This window comes from Megalopta genalis, chromosome 5 (assembly GCF_051020955.1).
Source record: "Megalopta genalis isolate 19385.01 chromosome 5, iyMegGena1_principal, whole genome shotgun sequence".
NCBI lineage: Eukaryota > Metazoa > Arthropoda > Insecta > Hymenoptera > Halictidae > Megalopta > Megalopta genalis.
Window position 1 is genome coordinate 17,281,154 of NC_135017.1, and position 21,171 is coordinate 17,302,324.

Genomic DNA, 21,171 nt, shown 5'->3' on the forward strand with positions numbered 1-21,171 from the left:
ACCTCCGAGATATCGTTGATTATTACGTTAATTAAAACCGCCACTGATGCAACGTGACTCGAATGTTACTTTCGACGTAAGAATTTAAACATAAGACTTTGATTATTTGAACCAGAAAACGTTAATTCTTCACTGCGATATCTACGTCTCAACTCCCGATTCGCGACGCAAGAGGTGCCGACCGTCACTGACAGAGCGCGAATTTTAAACTGCGCATATAAAGTTTCGAGTGGGAGTATCTTATTTCGATGCGCGCGCATCTAGAGGTCATACTGTGTTCGACTCTAGATCGCTTCTAACCTAGTGGACTTCTTTCGAACTCACAAATTTCAAAGCAATTACAATGTATAATTCGAGTATAAGCGTAACTAATAATTTCTATTAACGGTTGTTTTCTCCCTCGAATGAAATGTCATGATAAAATTGATGCGCGGAATTAGTATACGTGTACCATTTTACACTGTTTGATATTTACGAGAGTATTAGGATCTGAAATGTTCATAACTGTAAAGTAAATAAATGATAAGCATGCGATTTGTTATCGGTTTTACTAGTGTCAACCATTGCAGGTAATAATTGTAAAAAGATTACGGTGTATCAAATAAACCATTCAAAGTAAAATCGTTTCGATTTCTACTTATTTACACTACAGGTTCGACTGTCAGTGATCGCTTTATAATACTGATTTTTTTCTTTCTGACAAACATGTGGTTTCAGACTATTCTTTGCAAGACGTCATAGTATCATGGCAAACCCACTGATCGCAGTGTGTCAAATGACATCGACAAATGATAAAGAAATGAATTTGAGAACTGTACGCGAACTTGCTGAGAAAGCTAAAGCTAAATCAGCTTGTGTGAGTATAAAAAGTAAAACTTAACGTTAACCTTTTAATAACTAATCCTATTTTATAGATCGCATTTTTTCCTGAAGCATGCGACTATTTAGCAGACAATAGAAAAGATATAGTAGCTATGGCACAATCATTAGATGGTTCAACAGTTGCATCCTATAAAGAAATTGCAAAGAGTAATAAAATTTGGCTCTCATTAGGTGGAATACACGAAGCGGTAAGACACTTCCCAATGTCTTTAGATATATTTGTTTTTAGCTTAACACTCTATGACAATTGTCCTTATAGTTAAGTAAAGATGAGCAAAGGATAAGTAACTCACACGTTGTTATAAACAGTGATGGTGAAATTGCTGGTACTTATCGAAAAGTTCACTTGTTCGACATGGATAACAAAACTACTGGCGTCAAATTGATGGAGTCAAATTATGTTAAACCAGGAGACAGAATTGAATCGCCTGTGTCCACACCAATTGGTAAATTAGGACTCGGTATTGTATCCTTTGTACAGGCAAACAATGTTCCTGCTCGTATATAAAAAAGTAGAATTGTGAGTACTTAACCAGAAAATTAGTGCTACGATATGCGTTTTCCCGAATTATCCCTAACATTGAGAAACATGGGAGCAGAAATTTTAACATATCCATCAGCATTTACATACCAAACTGGAGCTGCACATTGGGAGATAATATTAAGAGCTCGGGCAATAGAGACACAGTGTTATGTTGTAGCCGCTGCACAAACTGGTACACATAACAAGAAGAGAGTGAGCTGGGGTCATGCTATGGTAAATAATACTGTAAATTTTGAACACATCTGAACAAGTGGTAGATGTATCGTTACGTGTATTAATTAAAAACTTTCTCTAGATTGTAGATCCTTGGGGGACCATAGTTGCCCAGTGCAGTGAGAAAACTGATATAGCAATAGCAGAAATAGATTTGGGTCTTGTTCAACTAGTTCGTGAAAACATGCCGTGCGAAAACCATCGCAGAACGGACTTGTATGCGAAAATGGAATCTTTAAAATGTTAATTCCATAAGCTACAAAATGTGTTGAACGCATTTAATGATTTCATACGAGTAGCTACATAGATATTAAAGGGTTTAAAATGTAGTCATGTTACATTTTTGTAACATACATGTATAAAACAAACATTTATTATAATACATCTTATTGTACATACTGTATAATGATCCATGAATATTAAATATGAATACCTTTGTACCTTAAAAGTGAAGAATAAAGTTAAAATAAGGTGCTCATACAAATAGACATTTTTTGTACATAGTCAATAAAGAATGTAAGAGATTGCCGAAATGTAATCGATACGTTCTAGCAAAACGTGAAACTGTATCTCAGCGGAAATTATACTGTATTATTTGTTGTGCTAATTAAAATAATTTATATTTAATAATTATTTATATATATAAAATTTGAAATATTATTTTTCCAAAATGGCACATGAAATGCATTCTTTTTATTTGCTACCTGTAAAAGATGTATCATAAATATAAAAAAGTCATTGCGATACAAAACCATAATAACATGAGAGAAACATACATACTTTCGCTAGTGTCTGTTCTTTGAGATCCTATAAGATCCGCTTCAACACCCTGCAATGCCCAATTATGTTCGTATATCTCTAGAGCTTCCCACTCAGATTTGAAAGCAGCTTTTGGATCCGGTGGCATGGACATTGCAGCACCAGATACCGCGTCCTGCTGAATTCTAAAAGCATCCGCAGCATTGTTCTCTCCAAGGACAAGTGTGTAAATAGACCGTAATCCAAACACATTAAGGAAGTACCAAGATGCGGACGAAACCCATGCAGCATCAAGGGTAATTAATTCTATTCCACGTTGTAACATTGGTTTGAAACGCAATGTTAATGGAAATGGCACTTTGGCTGAAAGGAAATTATATTTTTAAACCGGCGATCTTGCTGGTGCTCGGATTCAGAATAGTAGGAGAATATTTACTAGTAACAAAACCAGACAGCATCCAATTGATCCAACCTCCTATGAGCACAGTGGGCAACACATTAGTAACATTTCCCTTCAACATGTCTATCATCACATTAGGATCCGTTATTGGATTTTGCGACACAGGAGCACGCTTTTGTGTCTTGAAGTACCCTGTCTCTTCATTATTAAAGAAATGCCTTCTACTGATAAATGCCATCTTTGGAATATATTGACCATTTTCCCTAAGTAATCTGGAGCGTATCATCACTTGACTAGAAGAAATATAATTAACATGTAAGTGACAAGTGAAATGGTACTCGACCGTTCCGAAATGTAAGGCTTCGAACGATTACCTGTCTTGTACTTGATGAAGCTCAACCTTCTTCTGCGAGGCAAGCAGTATCGAAACATAATGACGAATGATACCTACGAGAAAGGTAATTACTACGATAGGCAAGAACACCCAGCCTCGAATGTTTGGATCTAAAAGCAACTCGGCCATGCCACTTGTCGCTGCACCAAAATTTACACGGATCAAAGAAGAAAGGTAAGAAAACCAAACAGACTGAAACACATTTTACGAAGGCAAGGGTACATGCATGTCGATGACGGATGTCGAACACGAAGAGCCCCCTGGAGGAGACAATATAGCAATAATTATTCATATGTACTATGTCGATACTGAAGTTTAATTAAATTTTACGTAAAAATATACCGCTTCGTTCTTTTATTAAAATACATCGATATGCAAGAAACAAAGTGCAAGTTCTTCAAATTACAATGAATATATTTAAACATGTGTACGCGTAGTCAATCTGGGAAACCTATTTTTTGTTTCGTATTTATTTATCAAGCCAAAATATTCATGTAATTAAAGACGAATCTTTTTGCATTTTATGTATATATTACGTTTCAATACTCCGAAATTGAAGTTCAGACTGTTGAGAGATATCGCCATAGACGATGTATCAGAGTAGACTGGACATCGTACACATGTTCTGAAATACCGACATCGTTAAAGATTAGAGATGATTTTGGCAGTCCTCTGCCAAAATGGAATAGTCATTCGGTGAACTCGCCTGTGATATCCCGCCCAAAGGAACGATCACCTACGTTATCGACGATCACCTACGCCTGTCGATACCTTGCTCTATCGAATAGAGTCTATTTATATGCTGTTTAAACAACGGACTCAAGATATATATCAGGGATCTGCGGTTTAACCGTTTAACCGTTGTTAAATCTTTATAAACCTTCTAAAAAAATGTATCATTACATTTAGAACAATTCACAGCATCGTACTAGGCAAGAAACGTTCTTACAGTTCGTACGATTTAAACAGGCCGAATTTTAGAAGTTGAAACCCGGAGTTTTCTGAATGAATTTTCTTAAAAATCTGAAAATAATTATTCAGGACCGCCGGTATTTCAGTCCGCGTAACGGGAAACCCCGTATGAGATAAATCTATGTACACGAAACTCCCATAGGTTTCCCGTGGTGGGGTAGAGGGCCGACGGAGGGCAGTGCGGATCGTTCGCATTTGGCGGCGTACCGTTCGTCGAGCCGAGCAGAGCCGAGACACCTACGTGCAACGACAACGACAACCACATACATAGAACGTACGCGATCGCATAATGCGATTCAGTTTCGCTGGCGCTATTACGGGGTGAGATTCGCGTAGTGTGGTCGAGAAAGCATCTCTTTCTCGGAGAGAAAAGTGCGTCGCACGTTGAGTGCGAGGCGTGATATGAAACAGTGAGTCTCCGGAGCCGTGATTCGAATGGACAGGCGAGGCAATCCGCGCGTCATGGGATTGTGAAAGGAATCGGGAGCGTGCACGACGGTGGCAGGAAGTGGGAAAAAGGGCCAGGGATACAACGCTCACGCCCGGTTGTCACGACGCCATGTTTCCCCGAAGTGGTCGACCGATGTCGAGTATTCGTTTGACGGTGCTCTGCTTTTTCGTACTCGTCGTTGCCGGCCATGACGAACCCGGTAAGTTCCGCTGGTCTCCTACGAAACGTTCCGTCGTTTTTCTTAGGCTGACCACAGCTTCTTCGACTGTCTCGCGTCGAACGCCGCGCTTACGACACCGACCGAACACGAACATTGTGCACGAGCAAGGTAGTTTACTCTCGTACACCACCTACTGTCTGTCATTTCCCCGCCTACGTTCTTCCCCTTTCGTCGAATCGCCCTCGCGATCCGGTCCGTCCCGGACAAATATCGGGGCAGCAGACGAAAATCGAACCGACCGACCCACGGGCCAACAGGCGTGCGTGAAATCCCGTGCCGCCGTGCACCATTGATTATGCTCTGTTTTTCTAAAGGAACTCGAGATACATCAACGGTCGTAATAGACGTCCATCGAATTCCTATAACCCGCATATCGTGCGCCGGAAAAAGAATGGACAGCTATTATGACCGTCGACGAACCTCGGATCTCTGTGATTTCGGAAATCAGAAATCCTGCAACAGAGGACAACGAACGTCGCACCGACGGGTCTCGATCGGCTGAATCATTTATCGTTCGATGCACTCGATTCGTTTGTTCATCCGATTCTTAGGTAATCTTTGTTTATATACGTTTGTATTACGGCGCTTCGGTTAGAGCGAAATACATATATAGTATGCAGTATACAGGATCAATTGGCTCCTTGTGTACATACGTGTATGCAGTGTACATACACCGTACGGTATGTTGCATTTGTTATCCGGTGCACGCGAATAGATATGGCGTAACTTGTTGACAACTTTTTCATGTCCGATCAACGAGATTTTCATTGAGCGAGCCGCGTTTGTAACTAGTTTGCCGGTCAATCGATTTCTGTTTCGTTCGACCGCCTCGCAACGCGTTTACAAACGTTATGGGAGGAAGGGAAAATATTGCATTAACTACCTAAGAAATGAGCTGCGCGGGACAGGAACTTCGACTATGTTTTATTCATTCTGAGATATCCTATTCGGAAGCTGCGGTTTTCATTGTCGAGAATATGTGAGAAATAAAAGATGAAAATAAATGTTCGGAAAATTTGTCTGTACGTTAAAATTGATTTAATTATCAGGGATTTCAGATTTTTCTGCGTGTTTATCGTATTATTTTTTCCATTTTCATTTTATCTATTTGTATCGCCGGTGACGATATATCGAGTGTTTAGATCAACATTGTAGGGTGTAACGAACAAGTCTACTATATGTAATTAAAATGAAAAAAAAAAAACAATCGATCGAGAGACCGTACAAAATGCTGACACGCGAAACTCGCGGGAAATAGTAACGATTGTTATTTGAACGAAGATTACAAGATATTTCGTTTCCGAGTAAATATAATCAGATCACATAACTCTGGACATAATGTAGGGACACTTAATACGAGAAAGTGTCACTGCCCATTGAGTCACCGATGCTATCGCTATAATAAGCGTTATGCTTATTAAATAAAGAATTTATGATACACATGCATCGTTCACATGCCACGTATCATAATGATAAAATGAAATATAGGTATGTTAGTGAATTGTTCACAATGACGATGATTTCAAACGTATTTTTTCTAAATTATCTTACGACAAAATTTTTATAATCCAATTATTAAGCGTATTAATTTTAAATTATTTTCCATTTTTCTCAATCGACCAAGCTTTTAAAAAATAGATGAATAATTAATATATGTATAATACACAAGCATTGCAAGTTTTTATACAACAATCGATTAACACTGTAATTGTCGTGTTTCATTAGATAACGATTTAAAACGTAGGAAAAAAATGTTTTTTTTTCTTTGCGGAATGAATTTATTAAAACATACAGAACTTCCCTACTTGTTTGAAATGGGAAGACAAAACTTGGCCAATTTATGTGGCTTCACTGCCACCATCATAATGAATTAACGAGCCAACTACTTGGTTCATTTACACACTGCTCGACAAAAAGTTCTGCTTGTATTTGACATCTTGCAAGATCAACTAGTAGAGGAAACTTCTATCAACTTTCTTCTGTGAACCTCTACTATATCTCTAATATACCAGTAGTAGCAATAATAGTAGTAGTATAATACATTGTCTTTGTTTTATGTACTTTTTATATAGGTCTAGAGAAAATAGAAGCTACCGAACGTACAAATGAAAATCCCTCAGCCCTAGAAATCACAGCATCTCAAGATTTAGAAGGTATAGAGGCTGGTAGCACACCTTCCTTAATATGTAAACTCAATGTACCGGGTCAAATATGGTGGACCAGCAATGGAAAGAATCTTACAACTATTAAGGACTATGATGCTGGAGGACGTTTGGATATTAAACAAGCTAACAGAAATGACACAGGAGATTACAAATGCATGGCACAAACAATGGATGGAAAACTATTGGAGAAGGGCATTCATATCAGAATCATTGGTAAATCAATAGAGTCATCCTAGTAATTACAAGCGAATACAAATGTTTGTACCATTACATCATTTAACAAATAAATATTTCTATTTCAGAGCCAGGTAGAATAACGCCAGAAGACGATATCAGGGCAAAAGTATCAGAATCTACCAACCTGACTTGCCACATGCACGGTTATCCGTTATCCCAGTTCTCTTGGACAAAGAAAAACGATTCAGAAAGCACAGAATACTTAAAAGACTACATGACTGTAACTCAGATAAACGAAACCTACATCATATTGACTTTAGAGTTCACAAACCTGGATCACAAAGATAACGGGACCTATATTTGCAAAGCACGCGATTACAATAGCGAGATCAGCGCGCAAAGACACCTTTTTGTGATCGATGTGCCGCAAGTCAGCATTGATTTTATGAAAGCCGTTGGTGCTGGAAGTGTATTTCTTAATTGGACCGTGAACGACGGAAACGAGCCGATTAGAGCGTATTTCATCAAACACATGAAAAATGGAACCGATCAGGCTCAATATTACCTTGAACAAATCGGGGGTGACATCTCTAGTTACGTTTTAAAAGGATTCCAAAGCGGGACGGCGTATCAATTTGGAATTGAAGCGGCAAACGCTGTTGGTCAATCACAGAGTGGTCTCGATCCACGATGGATCACTACTCTTAAGAAAGGTAATGCGACGAATAGCAACTCGAATTACAGGATGTCCCTTGCCAGTCCTTTAAATAATTAATTATCAAAATTCGTTACACAGATCCTATATTCGTGCCAAAAGTCTCTGTGAACGGTGTCACGGAGAATTCGATTACGTTACGGTGGACCGTACCGCCGCCAGATTTAAGAGAGCACGTGCATTATTATAATTTAATGGTAACACACGAAGAGCAAAAGAAAGAAGCAGTGTACCCAGCAGAATCGTTCGCCGTGTACGCGTTCGTAGATCTTAATCCTGCCACCACGTATAAATTCAAAATTGCTGCATGCAGCGAGTACACGAAAGAGTGCGGGAACTGGAGTGTCGAAGTGAACGGCACTACTCTAGACGGAGGTAAAATAAACAGCAAGTTTGGTAGCACGATCGCTAACCGTGACAAACAATTTTAAAACGATTAATCTGAATTTCAGTGGCTAGCCCGCCTCAGAATCTAACTGTCAACTGCAAGTTCAATAACATAAGTAGCTCTAGTTTCATCTCCATCACATGGTTTCATCCGCAGAAACCAAACGGAGAGATCACTCGTTACAACATCAAATTGGAGGGTACTGCCAGGTTTAAAAATGAAATGGGTCGATCGGATATCCATAATTGGGGCCCGCAGACTTGGAGCGTTTATATGCGGAACAGTACAGATTACAATCAGATTCCAGCCAACACGAATTACACGGTATACAGACATTTTTTTTTTCAACCTCCCTAATGGATATAGACCGAGTGAACCGAGATGATTTCGAGATCTTTAGCCTTTAATTCTTGGCTGAAACCATAAAAGCTATTATTATTATCGCTCAAAAACCGCTTTCATTAAAAAAATTTCGAAATTTTGTTGCGTGGTTGAATTGTAAAATTAAGAGGAGAGCCTTTGAGATGGGTGAAAATGTTGTATAGTACTATAAAGAATAAATATTTGTAGGTTTACGTGCATGGTGTGACAAGGTCTCGTACGCCGGGAAAGGACGCTGTGGGTAATTGCACGACACCGGTTACCATTCCGGACAAAGATAGCCTGAACATGCGATCTTGGCGAAAGATCGAGAATGAGGGTAAGCAGCTGTTCAAGCTGCACCTCCCGCGCATTAGCGAGAGAAACGGTCCCATATGTTGCTATCGAGTCTATCTAGTTAAATTGGCGCCGCAGAAAAGTGTGTCAGACTTACCGCCCCCCGAGGAAATCGGCGTGTATTCGTACCAGTATGCCCACAGCTCGCCTTCCGGTGGCGCTTACATTGCCGAAACGTTTGACAGCGATCGATTGGTATCCGAGATCTTCCTTGGTGATGGCGAATCGTACAATCGTAGCTCTATGTGCGACAAGTGCATTGGACTGCGGCCAAAAGCTGCTCCACCGGTATTGCAGTTTGTCCCTGAAGATCAGACAACTATATCGTCGGTTAACACAACCCCAGTGGCAACCACAACACCGGTGACAACGACTACGACAGCGTCAACCACTACCACCACAACTTCTACCACAACCACAACTACTACCACTGCTCCTACGACTACTACCACCACCACCACGACCACCTCCACCACAACTACAACCGCCGCTCCGACTACAACTATTGTACCTACAAAAATAGAGACAACTACGCCAACTATAGAGAACAAGAACCGAACAGAAAACATAGCAAGGAGGAAAAGAGACAATGTGGTCACTCAAAGAACAAAGACTGTCGATGGAGCAACTGAAGTACAATTTCTTACTCCACAGGATGGCTTTCTGGACGAGGAGGCTAATTACACCGGATTCGTTGAAGTCATCGGTATGGCTACTACGTCACTGAGATCTGCAACAATTTTATTTGACAGTGTATCTATAAATGCTCGATCTCCGGTATGACCTGATAAATATTTTTGTTATAGTGTTTGGGAATAAGGAGAATCAATTTCTGCCAGCCTACAGCAACTACTTCACTCTTCTTTACGGAGGGCTGGATCCCAGAGCCGCGGATTCATCGGAAGTGAACACTCTCAGCGTGATTCTACAAATCTCTGTCGCGCTCATGCTAATCATCATCATCCTTCTCATCGCGCTTTGTATATTACATAGGTATACGAAGCGGGCGCAACAGAGAGGCGAAGAGATAATCACGCTGAGAAATAGTTTCAGGTAAACAAGCGTTAAACCTCGGAGCGAGAACGTTGAATTTTAGTAAATTAAAAAGAAAACGATTAAACGTCTTCATTCACACACACGCACACACACACACACACACAATTGATGTACATATAAGATCCTGTACGTAATAAGTGCCATCTTTGGCAGGCATCTGTGCAGGAGTCTTAGGGGAAGGCATCAACTCGTCGCTGCAAGTCCACCAGATATGCCACCGATTCCCAAAAGCGAGCTTCTCCAGGCTTACCTCGAGCGACACCGTGATTCCGACTATGATTTTCTCGAAGAATTCCAATTACTACCGGACGAGTTCACCGACCGTACCACCAGGGCTTCCGAGGCTCGCGAGAATCTGTACAAGAATCGTTATCCGGACATTAAATGTTACGATCAGACCAGGGTGCGTCTGGCGCAAGTGGACGGCATCGCTGGGTCCGACTACATTAATGCCAACTTCGTACTCGGCTACAAAGAGCGCAAGAAATTCATCTGTGCTCAGGGTCCGATGGAGAACACTGTCTGCGATTACTGGAGAATGATCTGGGAGCAGCATTTGGAGCTAATACTCATGTTAACGAACTTGGAAGAATATTCGAAAACGAAATGTGCCAAATACTGGCCAGACAAAGGCGAGACCAAGAACTTTGGAGATATCACGGTCGAACACATTAGAGAAAGGGCTTACTCCGATTACGTTGTCAGAGAGTTAAAGATGACGCGACTGGGTGAACGGGATGCTCGCACTATCGTTCAGTATCATTTCTTGGTCTGGAAGGATTTCACGGCTCCGGAACACCCGCATGCGGTGTTGAGGTTCATAAAAAGAGTGAACGAGGCCTACTCTCTGGAAAAGGGACCGATTTTGGTGCACTGCAGTGCTGGTGTAGGACGAACTGGGACACTAGTAGCGCTGGATTCTCTATTACAGCAGCTGGCTGAGGAGGGTCAAGTGTCGATATTCAACACAGTGTGCGACCTTAGACATCAGAGGAATTTCTTAGTGCAATCGCTGAAACAGTATATTTTCATTTACCGTGCATTAATGGAGATGGCTCAATATGGGGACACCGAGATTCCGACTTCGCAGCTGAAGGCTACCATCGCTAAACTACGACAGAGGGACAATGGCAAAGAGAAATGTAGAATGGAGGAGGAGTACGATGTAAGTAAACTGTTTCTGTTCGCGTATCGATTCTTTCAGGATATTTCTTCCAATAGATTGCGAATATTATATTATTATTTGCAGAAAATCAATTCCATGTTGGAGGACAGAAAATCCTTTTCTGTGGGTGGCGGAGAAGAGAACAAGAGCAAGAACAGGAGCGAGCTGATAATACCATACGATAGAAACAGAGTGATTCTGACGCCTGTTCCTGGTAGAGAGCACTCAACGTACATAAACGCCTCGTTCATCGAAGGCTATGACAATTCAGAGTCGTTTGTCATCACTCAGGACCCACTGGAGACCACCATAGCAGACTTCTGGCGTATGATTTCTGAACAGTGCATTTCCACGATAGTTATGCTGTCCGATGTGAGTGTTCCGATAGCTAAACTATTAATTTAATCGAACTTATTAGTTGCTTCCGTTTAAGTGTTGCGTAGTAACGCGCATATGGCACGCAACTCATTAGTATTCGAAATTATTGCTTCCACAAGCTAAAATTGCATGATTTTAATATTAGCAGAATTTTATAGGAAGTCTAATACGTATAATAGTTGGGTGATAAATATCTTTGTGCCTCCGACTATAGGCAACAGTAAGTAAACTCACGAAGACCGCGTACGCAAGGCTCGTTCGAGGTTGAATTTGTTGTTCGTTCTTCCGATGGGATTCTAACAGATCGAACGTGTTTTGCAGTTGAACGAGGGTCCTCGAAAGTGTCCACGATACTGGCCAGACGACGACGCAGTCTACGACCACATAAGAGTCAGATACATCCAGAGCGAGAGCTGTCCCTATTACACTCGTCGCGAGTTCTGCGTTTCTAACACCAAGACCGACGAGAACGTGGTCGTGACACAGTACCAGTACCATGGATGGCCGACAGTCGAGGGAGAAGTACCTGAAGTCACCCGCGGTCTCATAGAATTGGTGAACCAGACTCTGACGAGCGACACAGAGTCGAGCGGATCGTTGGTCGTTCATTGTAGCTTCGGATCCGACAGGAGTTCCATGTTCGTCGCTCTTAGCATATTGGTGCAGCAGCTGCGGACCGAGAAACGCGTGGACATCTTCACGACGACGAAGAAGCTGCGCTCGCAGAGACACGGCATGATCAGCACTTTCGTAAGTGATTTGGTCGTTGTAACAACAACGCAACCAACAAAGAAACAAATACGGTTCGACGAATGAATTTATTGTTTCAGGCACAATACGAGTTTCTCCATCGTGCTATAGTGAACTACTCGGATCTGCACAATCTGGCTGACGACGAGCCAGCGTCTTAATACCGCAAGTCAACGTGAGAGGCCGGAAGACCTGAATCATGATCGGTGAACGTGTGTGCAGAGAAACATTTCGCGTACAATAAGTGTTTTGGGAACGTATAAGAATGCTCAAGGAAACGTATATTGGGCCAACCAAAGAAATCGCTAATGTATTGGTGACTATGATTATAGAACCTCCACCGAGCTAGACTGACCTTGTACACATTCACGCAAGAGACTGCAAAACCTTCGATTTAGGTATGTGTGCCGGAAGAGACACTTTGCGTACGATACGGAATAAGCCGTAAAGAGACCGCACATTATCAAGCTCGTACGATCAAAGCTGACCGCGCAACATGGGTCGACGATGGTCTATGGATTAACCAAGATTTTAATTGGTTGCTCCTATAGTGCGGCGCAGTGATGACTCTCGTGATACCACGGTCGGGACAGCTGTTGTAAAGCTGTTCGAATAACTTGTTTTTATTATGCTGACGGAGAGAGTGTGTTAGGATTTTTGTGACCGGGATGGAACGTTGGAGACAGCACTGGCGCAAGTAGAAAAAGTGCTTCTCCGTTTTAAATTAACGAGTATGAATATTCGGTGCACTAGTGAAACAAATCGAACATATTTGTATGACGTACGAATAATCCGACGTGTGGACCATACAGCTTCGCCGGTTCAATGTCCAGTAGTGTCCTCGTATCGCGTGTACAATACCGAGACTTATACCAATTAAATGAAAAGTCCATTGAGGCTGTAATCCATAAAAGTCGAGAAACTTTTATGAATTGTAATATTGAAACGCGCGCGCGCGCGCGCGCGATCTGTGAACGCGATCAAACACGGAACGGCGAAGCTCGATGTGGGTTTAAGGCTGAACTTGAGCTCCCCTTGTATTCTTCCAAGCTCGACAACAAGGAGAGATCAGACGCTACTACGATCTATCTTATATTACGATATTACACTAACAATATCACGCACCCAATGTGTGTTAGTTTTGTCTGTAAGATACAGTGTCATATACATAGGAAGCGTGTGCACACGCGTTTAGCGGCGGCGCTAACCTTTCTTGTCTAAAAGAGAAGACTGATGTAATCGTATTCAGTTTCGACAAGCACGAAAAAAGTGTTAACGAAGGCCTGGAAAACGGTGTCCGGACTGCTGTGAATCGTAACGCACGGAGAATCATTTTTTTACTTTTACAGAACGCAAGAGAATTTGAAAAGATATGTCTGTACTCTGTGTGTGTGGATGTACAGCACGATTAGGAGATAGGCTCTCGGTTAGGCATTGGTAGACACTGGCAGTTCTTGGTTCTTGTTAATAGCGACCAGAAAACTAATGTATAGTAGTACCGTTTAACCGTTGATTTTCACGTTTCACGAGGACGAAAAAGAACAATTGTCCGCAAATGTATTACTCCTCTTAATCATTTGTATAAGTTATAGGTAACATAGATTCCTAGTAAATTAATAGCTCGTCAATTGCCCGATGAATTTGTATTATTTGAAACTGGAGAGCTGTCCGTCTGTGCCAGTGTTCCGTTTGGCAGTCGACGACGTTGAAACGGAAAAAGAAATGAAACTATGAGATTAATGTGAATAAGGAAAGACACAAAAATTAGAAATTTCGTAAACCCAGCATAGATTGCATTCGGTTCGCACCCTCGTTCATTTCTAGTCAAGCGATGTTAACTCCGGCACGCGCGCTGCTGAGCTATTCACTTATGGCAGGGGACAATCACATTGATGTTCTTTTTTTGGTTTCGTGAACCACGTCGGTCGTCAAATGTGTTACTTTTCTTTTCCGTGTATTGTTCCTTTTCTCTCATCTTTCTTCCGATAAATCAATCTCCATTCCATTCCGTGCTAATTATTAACACACGTTCCCCGCTCGATGTACATGTGTGTATAACAGGGCCCATTACTCGAGAATTAATTAAGTTTGCTAGTTCGCGCTTCGATTACGTTGTAATCGATAGATAAATCTAATAAGAAGATCGCGTTTATTATTCGCCTGTAATTATACCGTTACTACTCGCCTGTCGCCTGTTGCTTACGTATTAACGACATAATCATGACAATATTTTCGTGTTTATACCCATGACACGCTTGTCAGACGTACAAATGTACAAGGTGTTGGACCACCCATAAGTGGTGTGAATTTCCTTTTATGTTTTTGGAGATGATTAAAATTATCTATGAAATTCTTTCCCAATAAATTGCAAGGAAATATTTATCCTCGTTTTCCATAACTTACAGATCGGAGACTAACAATATCGATTATGTTTTCGTATTTTATATCCAAAAAAATAAGAAAGGAAGTCTGCTTTATTTATGGGGCTATCCCGAGGCAAGCCAATTTCTGTTCATTCTGATGCGAGCATCGTCGCAGATAAAAGAGTTCAGAAATGATTTGAATCGGTTACGAATACGCGAAACGGTCAAGAAGTCACTCTACGCAGAAATTTTCATACTCAAATCGATTCCATGCTACATACTTCTGTTTAGATTTTTATATTTGTACATAGATATTTATATGTGTATATTTCACTAGAATTTTGTGATAATACAATGCTTTCTAATATCACGTCATTATTTTGTTTACGGTACATTTTTATGTCGGACACAGCCAATCCTCGCATAACATGATCATCATCTTCCAACACAATTACCGTATTACGCAATACGCTGGAAGTTGCTCCAGAAATTGTCAAATCTGGCGCGTTTGTACCAATTTACAATTTTAGCTTCTTTTTATCGATATAATATTGGAGTAAAAATACGACGCTGTTATTTTGAATTTTACTACGATTTTTATTATCGTTTATAATTATGATAAACTTTTTTACGAATGTACAGATACTCTTATGCAGATTTTTTCGACCGTGTTGTGCGGGAATTATCTGTTCCACAATTGCGACAAGTAATTTTGAAAGATTTTGTACGACTCGACAGAGAGGTTTTGTAAGAGAGAGCTAAAACAATACGCACAACAAACGGATACAAAGGTCTAGCGAATAATTCGATATTGCATATGACGTAGACATATCGTTGAACGCAGAGAAGCCGAGATGTTTTTTTTTTCATTGTACAACTAATCCAAGATTCTCTGGATTTCTTTTTTCTTCTTCTGTAGCCGAAATTGCGTTCGCTCGCAAAATCGAAACCGTCTCTACACCTTTTATTTTCTGTATTGTTACGTTACACTATCAGTGAGAAAACAAGCGATGTTTAAGTACAGAACAATAACTGTGTTATTTATGGAGTCTGCGATTTTATTATTTAATAAGGACTACACGCTCGATGGTGGAACGTACTTTTACGTGCATACACGGCGAGAAATGCATAACACAGAACGATAATTGTGACCGAAAAAAAAAAGAAAAGAAGAACTGTTCTTTAGGTAGAATTAAGAGATTCGTAGCCTCGTAATTTAAGTTACATGTATTGTTCTTGTTATGCATGCTGATTTTATAATAGTATGTGTATAAAGAAAAGCATCGACATTTTTACAGCCAGTGTACGAATTAAAAGGATTAAAAAGCATTGTTGTAAATTGACGCATACGATCTTCATTTTATCATTGTCTTTTTTAAGTCGATCAGGATCGGTACGCGTTTTTCTATGATTTCCAGTCGCGTCGACGATTAGAGCAGAGACTTTGTTATTTTCTAAGGCAACATGTACATTGAACAATGTAAGCATGCTATTGCGAACGTACCATCTTGCATAAGTTGAAGCTAGCGACAGCGTTCAGGTGTCATTTCGAGGTAAATGGCAGGAATACGATAACCAGGAACACAAATATACTGCGAGATTATAATTAAATTGCGGCTGTTTACGCGGAACTATTATTTTTGCAAATTGACTTACAAATTTGAGCAAAAGTTGAAAAGAAGTTTCATTTCGATTCGACCGAGGATAGGAATTTTATTAGAACTTTTATCTAACGTTCTCCGTATCTCGGTCATGCCATAAGTGCATAAACACCTGCAGTCTGATTATAATGGAGCATGTCCTGTGAGAACGTGTGTACGATGTTTGTAAATTGTGGCTACTCGATGAATTACGATACTGCGAATACGAGATTGCGGCGCGACCGAAAAACGATTCCAACGAACGAAAATGAATTTGTTAACGGATGGGAATCGTTATTTTCAAGGAAACATCTGCCGACACGTCTCACCGATTCACCGCGCTCTCGTAAAGGTGTTTCGCAAAGCATAATAGAAAGCTGTCGGAAGCTGATAGCCGATTAATTGCACGGTAATGTGTTCTATTCCGGTCGGATGTCAAAATACTTGTGACAAAGCAGTTTTTACGATTTTTGATACACGAAACGAATTTTGAAACGGCATCGGAGATAAGATATTATCGTCAAGGGCATTCGATATGCTTGGATATCATTTTTCATAGTTCTTTAATCGCTGTTTGTACTTTTCGATTCGTAGACACTTGTTCGGGAAGACGACAACGTGGCACGCCGTTCCGTTGCGGAGACGATGCGATGCATCTGTTTGTCGTTTCACGAAAACTTCGAACAATTTTGATATAAACACATTTTTCATTGTCCCCGCGACTAGACATACGCTAGGTACAATTTTATAAATCGATATTTCGAACAGCTCTTTATTGCGAAGTCCCAGAGATATTGTACTTTTTCTGGTCTGCACTGCGTTGTCTCATTAAAAACGACCGCCGATCGTACTGTTACTCGCGTTTACAGTTCAAACGAAAGAATTGAATCGTTCTTTTTCAATTATTCTGTGTTCGCTTGTCGTGTCGAGTCACAGAATATCGATTCTAAAAAACATTCTCTCGCTTTGTTATAGCAAAATACTCAAAGTATCGCTCTCTATTTTCTCAAAATTGTTGCACCAACTTGAAAGACCTCTCGCGACAAAATAGTTATTAATTTCTTTGGAGTTTTCGTACATCGAACAACAAACAAATTCGCTTCTCTGACCCGGCACGCGAGACTTGAAACACGTACACGAGCACAGATACGTTCTCTTTCTAATATACAGGGTGTCCCCCGTTCGCCGTTATCACCAGTATTTTGGCCGCACGAGATGAAACAAATCGATAGCCGCCTACAGAAAACTATCCGATGACAATATCAAAGCGACGAAACACTGTGTTGTAAAGCGACGATTCGATCGGGACACTTTGCGTATAGAAAACCAGTGGCACTTGCTAACGTTCCTGTGATATTCTATGCGACTGACGCGTTCAAAGTGTGAAGGATCGCATTAATTTTTGTACAACCGGCGATCGATGGTCGCCGGTTTTCTATACGATCGATCTTGTACTTTTGTAACACGTAACTTTTCGTTCGAATTTACGAGATCTCTCGGGAACCGTTTACCAATTTGATACGATTCGATATACTTCGATTTTTAAGGACCTTTTATCAGGATACTCTCTCGCGGGTGTTAGGCGAATGTAGCTGCGCGTTTTGCGAACAATCCTTGCAGAAAATGTTGCCGAAGCAGTTGTTATTAATTAGCGTTCTTCAACGATACGATCAGAAAGAAAGAGGCGAATCACGTTTCCTCCGAGACACCTTGTACACGGATCGCTTCGTTTTCGCGTATCGCACAATATTTGATCGTTACCGTCGAGTCGTCGAACGATCCTAATTTTATTTATCGACGAAACAAAAAAACGATACACCTGTATATCTTCGATATCGATTATACATTTTCCACGATTGTCAGCGATTCTATTGCCACTGATCGGGTAGCTCGATTACGACGAATCGTTAGGACTATGAAAAACGCGTCGTTACGCTTTGTTCGCCAAGATGGAAATCGTTTACTATTCGACCCTAATACTTTCTCAATCGTTTCCAGTAACGTTTCCGGTATAGTTCGGTCGAGAAAAGCGTAGAATGGAAAATGGAACGTTCTGTGTACATTCTGTTCGTTGAGACATGATTTTCTACGACCGAAGGTCTTCTCGCATTTATCGGTTTTTACGAACGAGACTGCTTATCCCGTAGACGTAGCAATAAACTAATTTACATAGCTTACGATTAGATATCTCTGTATAGGCGTTGTTATACCGTAATTTAGATCGCGGCGTGTTTGATCTTCGTTTGACGATGGCCGAGCGATGATTGCACAGGCTGAATCACGACGCGCGCAAAGCGAACTTCAACGTCTCGCTCGTTATCGACGATAGTCAACAGCGTCGACGATACATGTTACAGCGAGCAAGACATATTTCCGGAGATCCCAGAAGGTCGTTGGAACGGTCTACCACACAATGTTCTCCCCCGAGATTTTCTCTCTGCAGGGTGTTCCGTCATTGCGTTAACGCCTGGAAAGCGGCGATTCCTGAGGTCGTTCGAAGTAACTTCTTCCTCGGCGAAAATGCAGTCCGCGGCTTCGTTTACGAGTTATCGATGAAAAACGCTGTCCAATGAGAGGCGAGCTTGACCGGAGCTAGGCGGAACCGGGATTCGACGGCTCGTCGGCTCGACCCGCCTCCCGCCAGCCGAGCTCGCTTCTCATTGGCCACTGTTTTTCGTTAATAACTCGTAAACGAATCCGCGGATTGTATTTTCGCCAAGGAAAAAGTTACTCGAAATCACCTCAGGAATCGTCATTTTTTGGACGTTGACATAATTATGCGACAACCTGTTCTGTCAAGGGCAAGCGAGATATCCGAGGTGATCGAGTCGTTCACCCTGTACAATTTGTTGACGCGAAATAGCGTGCCAGGCGAATGTTACGTTTTTGACGAGCCATCGAGGTGCATCGATGCTTTGTTGTTTAGTTGTAGCCCTCCGCGACGACTAAATTTCTCCTCCATCGAAGACGGTTACCGCGTTCGTTGAACAGTCCTCCGCTTCCGGCCGCGTCTCGAATCTCCCGCTCGTGCCGATTCTCGTCGGATGGAAAAAACGCATTTCGGCCTATTTTTTCACCAAAAATTTCAATAGAAGATCGCCGGAATCTCCAGGCTACGATACCGTCGACCGCGCGTAAATCGGGGACGAATCTCGCGGCGTTTCTGTCTCGGAAGTTCCTTGGAAATTGCCGTTTCGAATCGCGATATATCCTGCGAAAATCGAAGACAAGATAATAGAGAATTTCTCGATGAATTCTACGGTCGTCTCGAAACAAATTATCAGGATTTCCGTAAGGTGGAAAATCCGAAAAAGGATCGAAACGTTGAAAACCGAGCGTCCGGCAATGAAAATATCCTGGGCAACTTTTCCGGTACGGAATTCTCCGCGATATCCATAAATCTCGGAGGGCAGGGATCGCGTTCGCACAGCGGAACGGCGATTAGGTGAACCGTGATCCAATGGTTTCGCACTTGGAGCCTCGAGGTCGAACGGTGCCGAGCGACCGGAAGCGGAAGAATCAGCGACACGCGACCAAGTTCAAATCGATTTGGCGGCGATCCTCGTTCCGTCTCGACCGGAACGACGTATCTCCACGTTTTTTGTACCTTTCGAGGAAAACAGGAAGAAAACCAAGAAAAAAAGGGGAACGAGAACATAGAGAGAGAGAGAGAGAGAAGACGAAGATAAATTAGGGCCTACCACCGCCGTCACCGTGAAACACGATTCGTCGTCTCGCGATTTTTGTAAATTAGGAACCGTACCCGCGTGATACTGCCAAGGATCGACGCGAATTTGAAAACGTCGCCGCGTATCCCCTCGTCGGACTGCGGAAAATCGCGTGCGTTTCGTCGCGTTCGAGTCACCGTAGAGAAAAAAAAACACCGCGAAAAAACGATCGGCTTCTCTTTGATGCGCGCGACTGTTCGCGTGGAAAAAGACCGAGCTAAAATCGACGCGCTAAAATTGTTGAGAATAGCATCGTTGGAAAACGAAATAACGAGGCTACGTTTTACACACTTTTTCGAAGAAAATGCATCGCGTCGAAGGGAGACGCGAATTCGCGTTCTCGGTCTCGAAGGAAAGTATTAAAGAAAAACAGCACCGTACTCTCGCGCGTTTAGGTAAATTTGTATTCCGATAGATTCTACGAGGATGGTCCCGTCTTTCCTGATAATCTGGAGACGATAATCCGTGCTGAACTCTACGAGACCGCGAAACCGTGAAATATAAAGATTGGACGATTCGTTCTCCGACCGTCGATTTTCGCATACTTCGCGAACACGCGAACGTCCGCAGTCCATTGCCGTGAATTTTCGTTGGATTTCGTTCGAATATTTAAACGGAGGAATTAAGGTTAAAATTACGTGTAGCCTTAGATTTTGTATGATACTACTCATCTTCGATGAGAAGGATTAAGACGCTAAAAAGATAAAGAAAATATATTATATATATATATTATATATATATATTGTATCTATGAAATGTACGTGTAACGGATAAAAAAAAGAACAAAATGTTGTCGTTCGTCGATCACAAAGCACGGCGCGTCGTGTCGCGATTGACGAACGTCACAGGGAATGATGTAGCGGCGTCGATCATCGAATCATCCTTTTTGTATGAAATTCGAAAACGGTGGAAAAAAAGAGCGAAACGAAATGAATGAAGAGCGAGAGAGAGAGAGAGAGAGAGGGGACGATGAAGAATTGTAAAGCGATATCGGTAACGGTGCACTCGATGTGAAAGGAAATACACGACACAATAATGAGCCATACACGCGATTTCAGTTTTCCAGTTCCTCCACGTCTCTCCGCCTTTCGATC

At 41.6% G+C, this 21,171-nt stretch overlaps 3 protein-coding genes across 5 annotated transcripts; 2 read left to right on the plus strand and 1 right to left on the minus strand.

The window, feature by feature from the left end:
- The first annotated feature begins 428 nt into the window (after positions 1–428).
- Positions 429–2,123, plus strand: NitFhit (ntrilase and fragile histidine triad fusion protein NitFhit). Its single transcript, XM_033482809.2, has 6 exons — positions 429–569; positions 718–856; positions 915–1,070; positions 1,142–1,348; positions 1,427–1,639; positions 1,722–2,123. Exons 1-6 carry the CDS (start codon positions 520–522, stop codon positions 1,884–1,886), a joined length of 930 nt encoding a protein of 309 aa, XP_033338700.2. The 5' UTR covers positions 429–519; the 3' UTR covers positions 1,887–2,123.
- Positions 1,997–4,251, minus strand: EMC3 (ER membrane protein complex subunit 3). 2 transcript variants are annotated; one of them, XM_076521791.1, is made up of 4 exons: positions 3,173–4,251; positions 2,835–3,091; positions 2,416–2,761; positions 1,997–2,343 (listed from the first exon to the last, which is right to left on the minus strand). In XM_076521791.1, exons 1-4 carry the CDS (start codon positions 3,319–3,321, stop codon positions 2,340–2,342), a joined length of 756 nt encoding a protein of 251 aa, XP_076377906.1. In that variant the 5' UTR covers positions 3,322–4,251; the 3' UTR covers positions 1,997–2,339. The 2 variants fall into 2 exon arrangements, with proteins under 2 accessions (XP_076377906.1, XP_033338702.1); XM_033482811.2 differs by having other exon boundaries at positions 2,420–2,761; positions 3,173–3,905.
- Positions 4,252–4,347: 96 nt separating this feature from the next.
- Positions 4,348–21,122, plus strand: Ptp69D (Protein tyrosine phosphatase 69D). Of its 2 annotated transcripts, none has more exons than XM_076521786.1 (11): positions 4,348–4,814; positions 6,908–7,213; positions 7,303–7,890; positions 7,974–8,267; positions 8,345–8,604; positions 8,851–9,703; positions 9,804–10,050; positions 10,219–11,218; positions 11,303–11,590; positions 11,918–12,346; positions 12,427–16,052. In XM_076521786.1, exons 1-11 carry the CDS (start codon positions 4,724–4,726, stop codon positions 12,505–12,507), a joined length of 4,437 nt encoding a protein of 1,478 aa, XP_076377901.1. In that variant the 5' UTR covers positions 4,348–4,723; the 3' UTR covers positions 12,508–16,052. The 2 variants fall into 2 exon arrangements, with proteins under 2 accessions (XP_076377901.1, XP_033338390.2); XM_033482499.2 differs by having other exon boundaries at positions 4,349–4,814; positions 10,207–11,218; positions 12,427–21,122.
- Positions 21,123–21,171: the final 49 nt, after the last annotated feature.

What these genes read in the sequence shown, in the direction of transcription:
- NitFhit (XM_033482809.2), top strand. Translation starts at nt 520, where the DNA reads ATGATAAGCATGCGATTTGTTATCGGTTTTACTAGTGTCAACCATTGC. An exon ending in CTAAAGCTAAATCAGCTTGT is followed by an intron (nt 857 to 914) that starts GTGAGTATAAAA and finishes CCTATTTTATAG; the next exon opens with ATCGCATTTTTTCCTGAAGC. An exon ending in TGAGCTGGGGTCATGCTATG is followed by an intron (nt 1,640 to 1,721) that starts GTAAATAATACT and finishes AACTTTCTCTAG; the next exon opens with ATTGTAGATCCTTGGGGGAC.
- EMC3 (XM_033482811.2), bottom strand. Translation starts at nt 3,321, where the DNA reads ATGGCCGAGTTGCTTTTAGATCCAAACATTCGAGGCTGGGTGTTCTTG. An exon ending in CTTCATCAAGTACAAGACAG is followed by an intron (nt 3,092 to 3,172) that starts GTAATCGTTCGA and finishes TATTTCTTCTAG; the next exon opens with TCAAGTGATGATACGCTCCA. An exon ending in GCTGTCTGGTTTTGTTACTA is followed by an intron (nt 2,762 to 2,834) that starts GTAAATATTCTC and finishes ATTTCCTTTCAG; the next exon opens with CCAAAGTGCCATTTCCATTA.
- Ptp69D (XM_033482499.2), top strand. Translation starts at nt 4,724, where the DNA reads ATGTTTCCCCGAAGTGGTCGACCGATGTCGAGTATTCGTTTGACGGTG. An exon ending in CGGCACTACTCTAGACGGAG is followed by an intron (nt 8,268 to 8,344) that starts GTAAAATAAACA and finishes TCTGAATTTCAG; the next exon opens with TGGCTAGCCCGCCTCAGAAT. An exon ending in GAATGGAGGAGGAGTACGAT is followed by an intron (nt 11,219 to 11,302) that starts GTAAGTAAACTG and finishes TATTATTTGCAG; the next exon opens with AAAATCAATTCCATGTTGGA.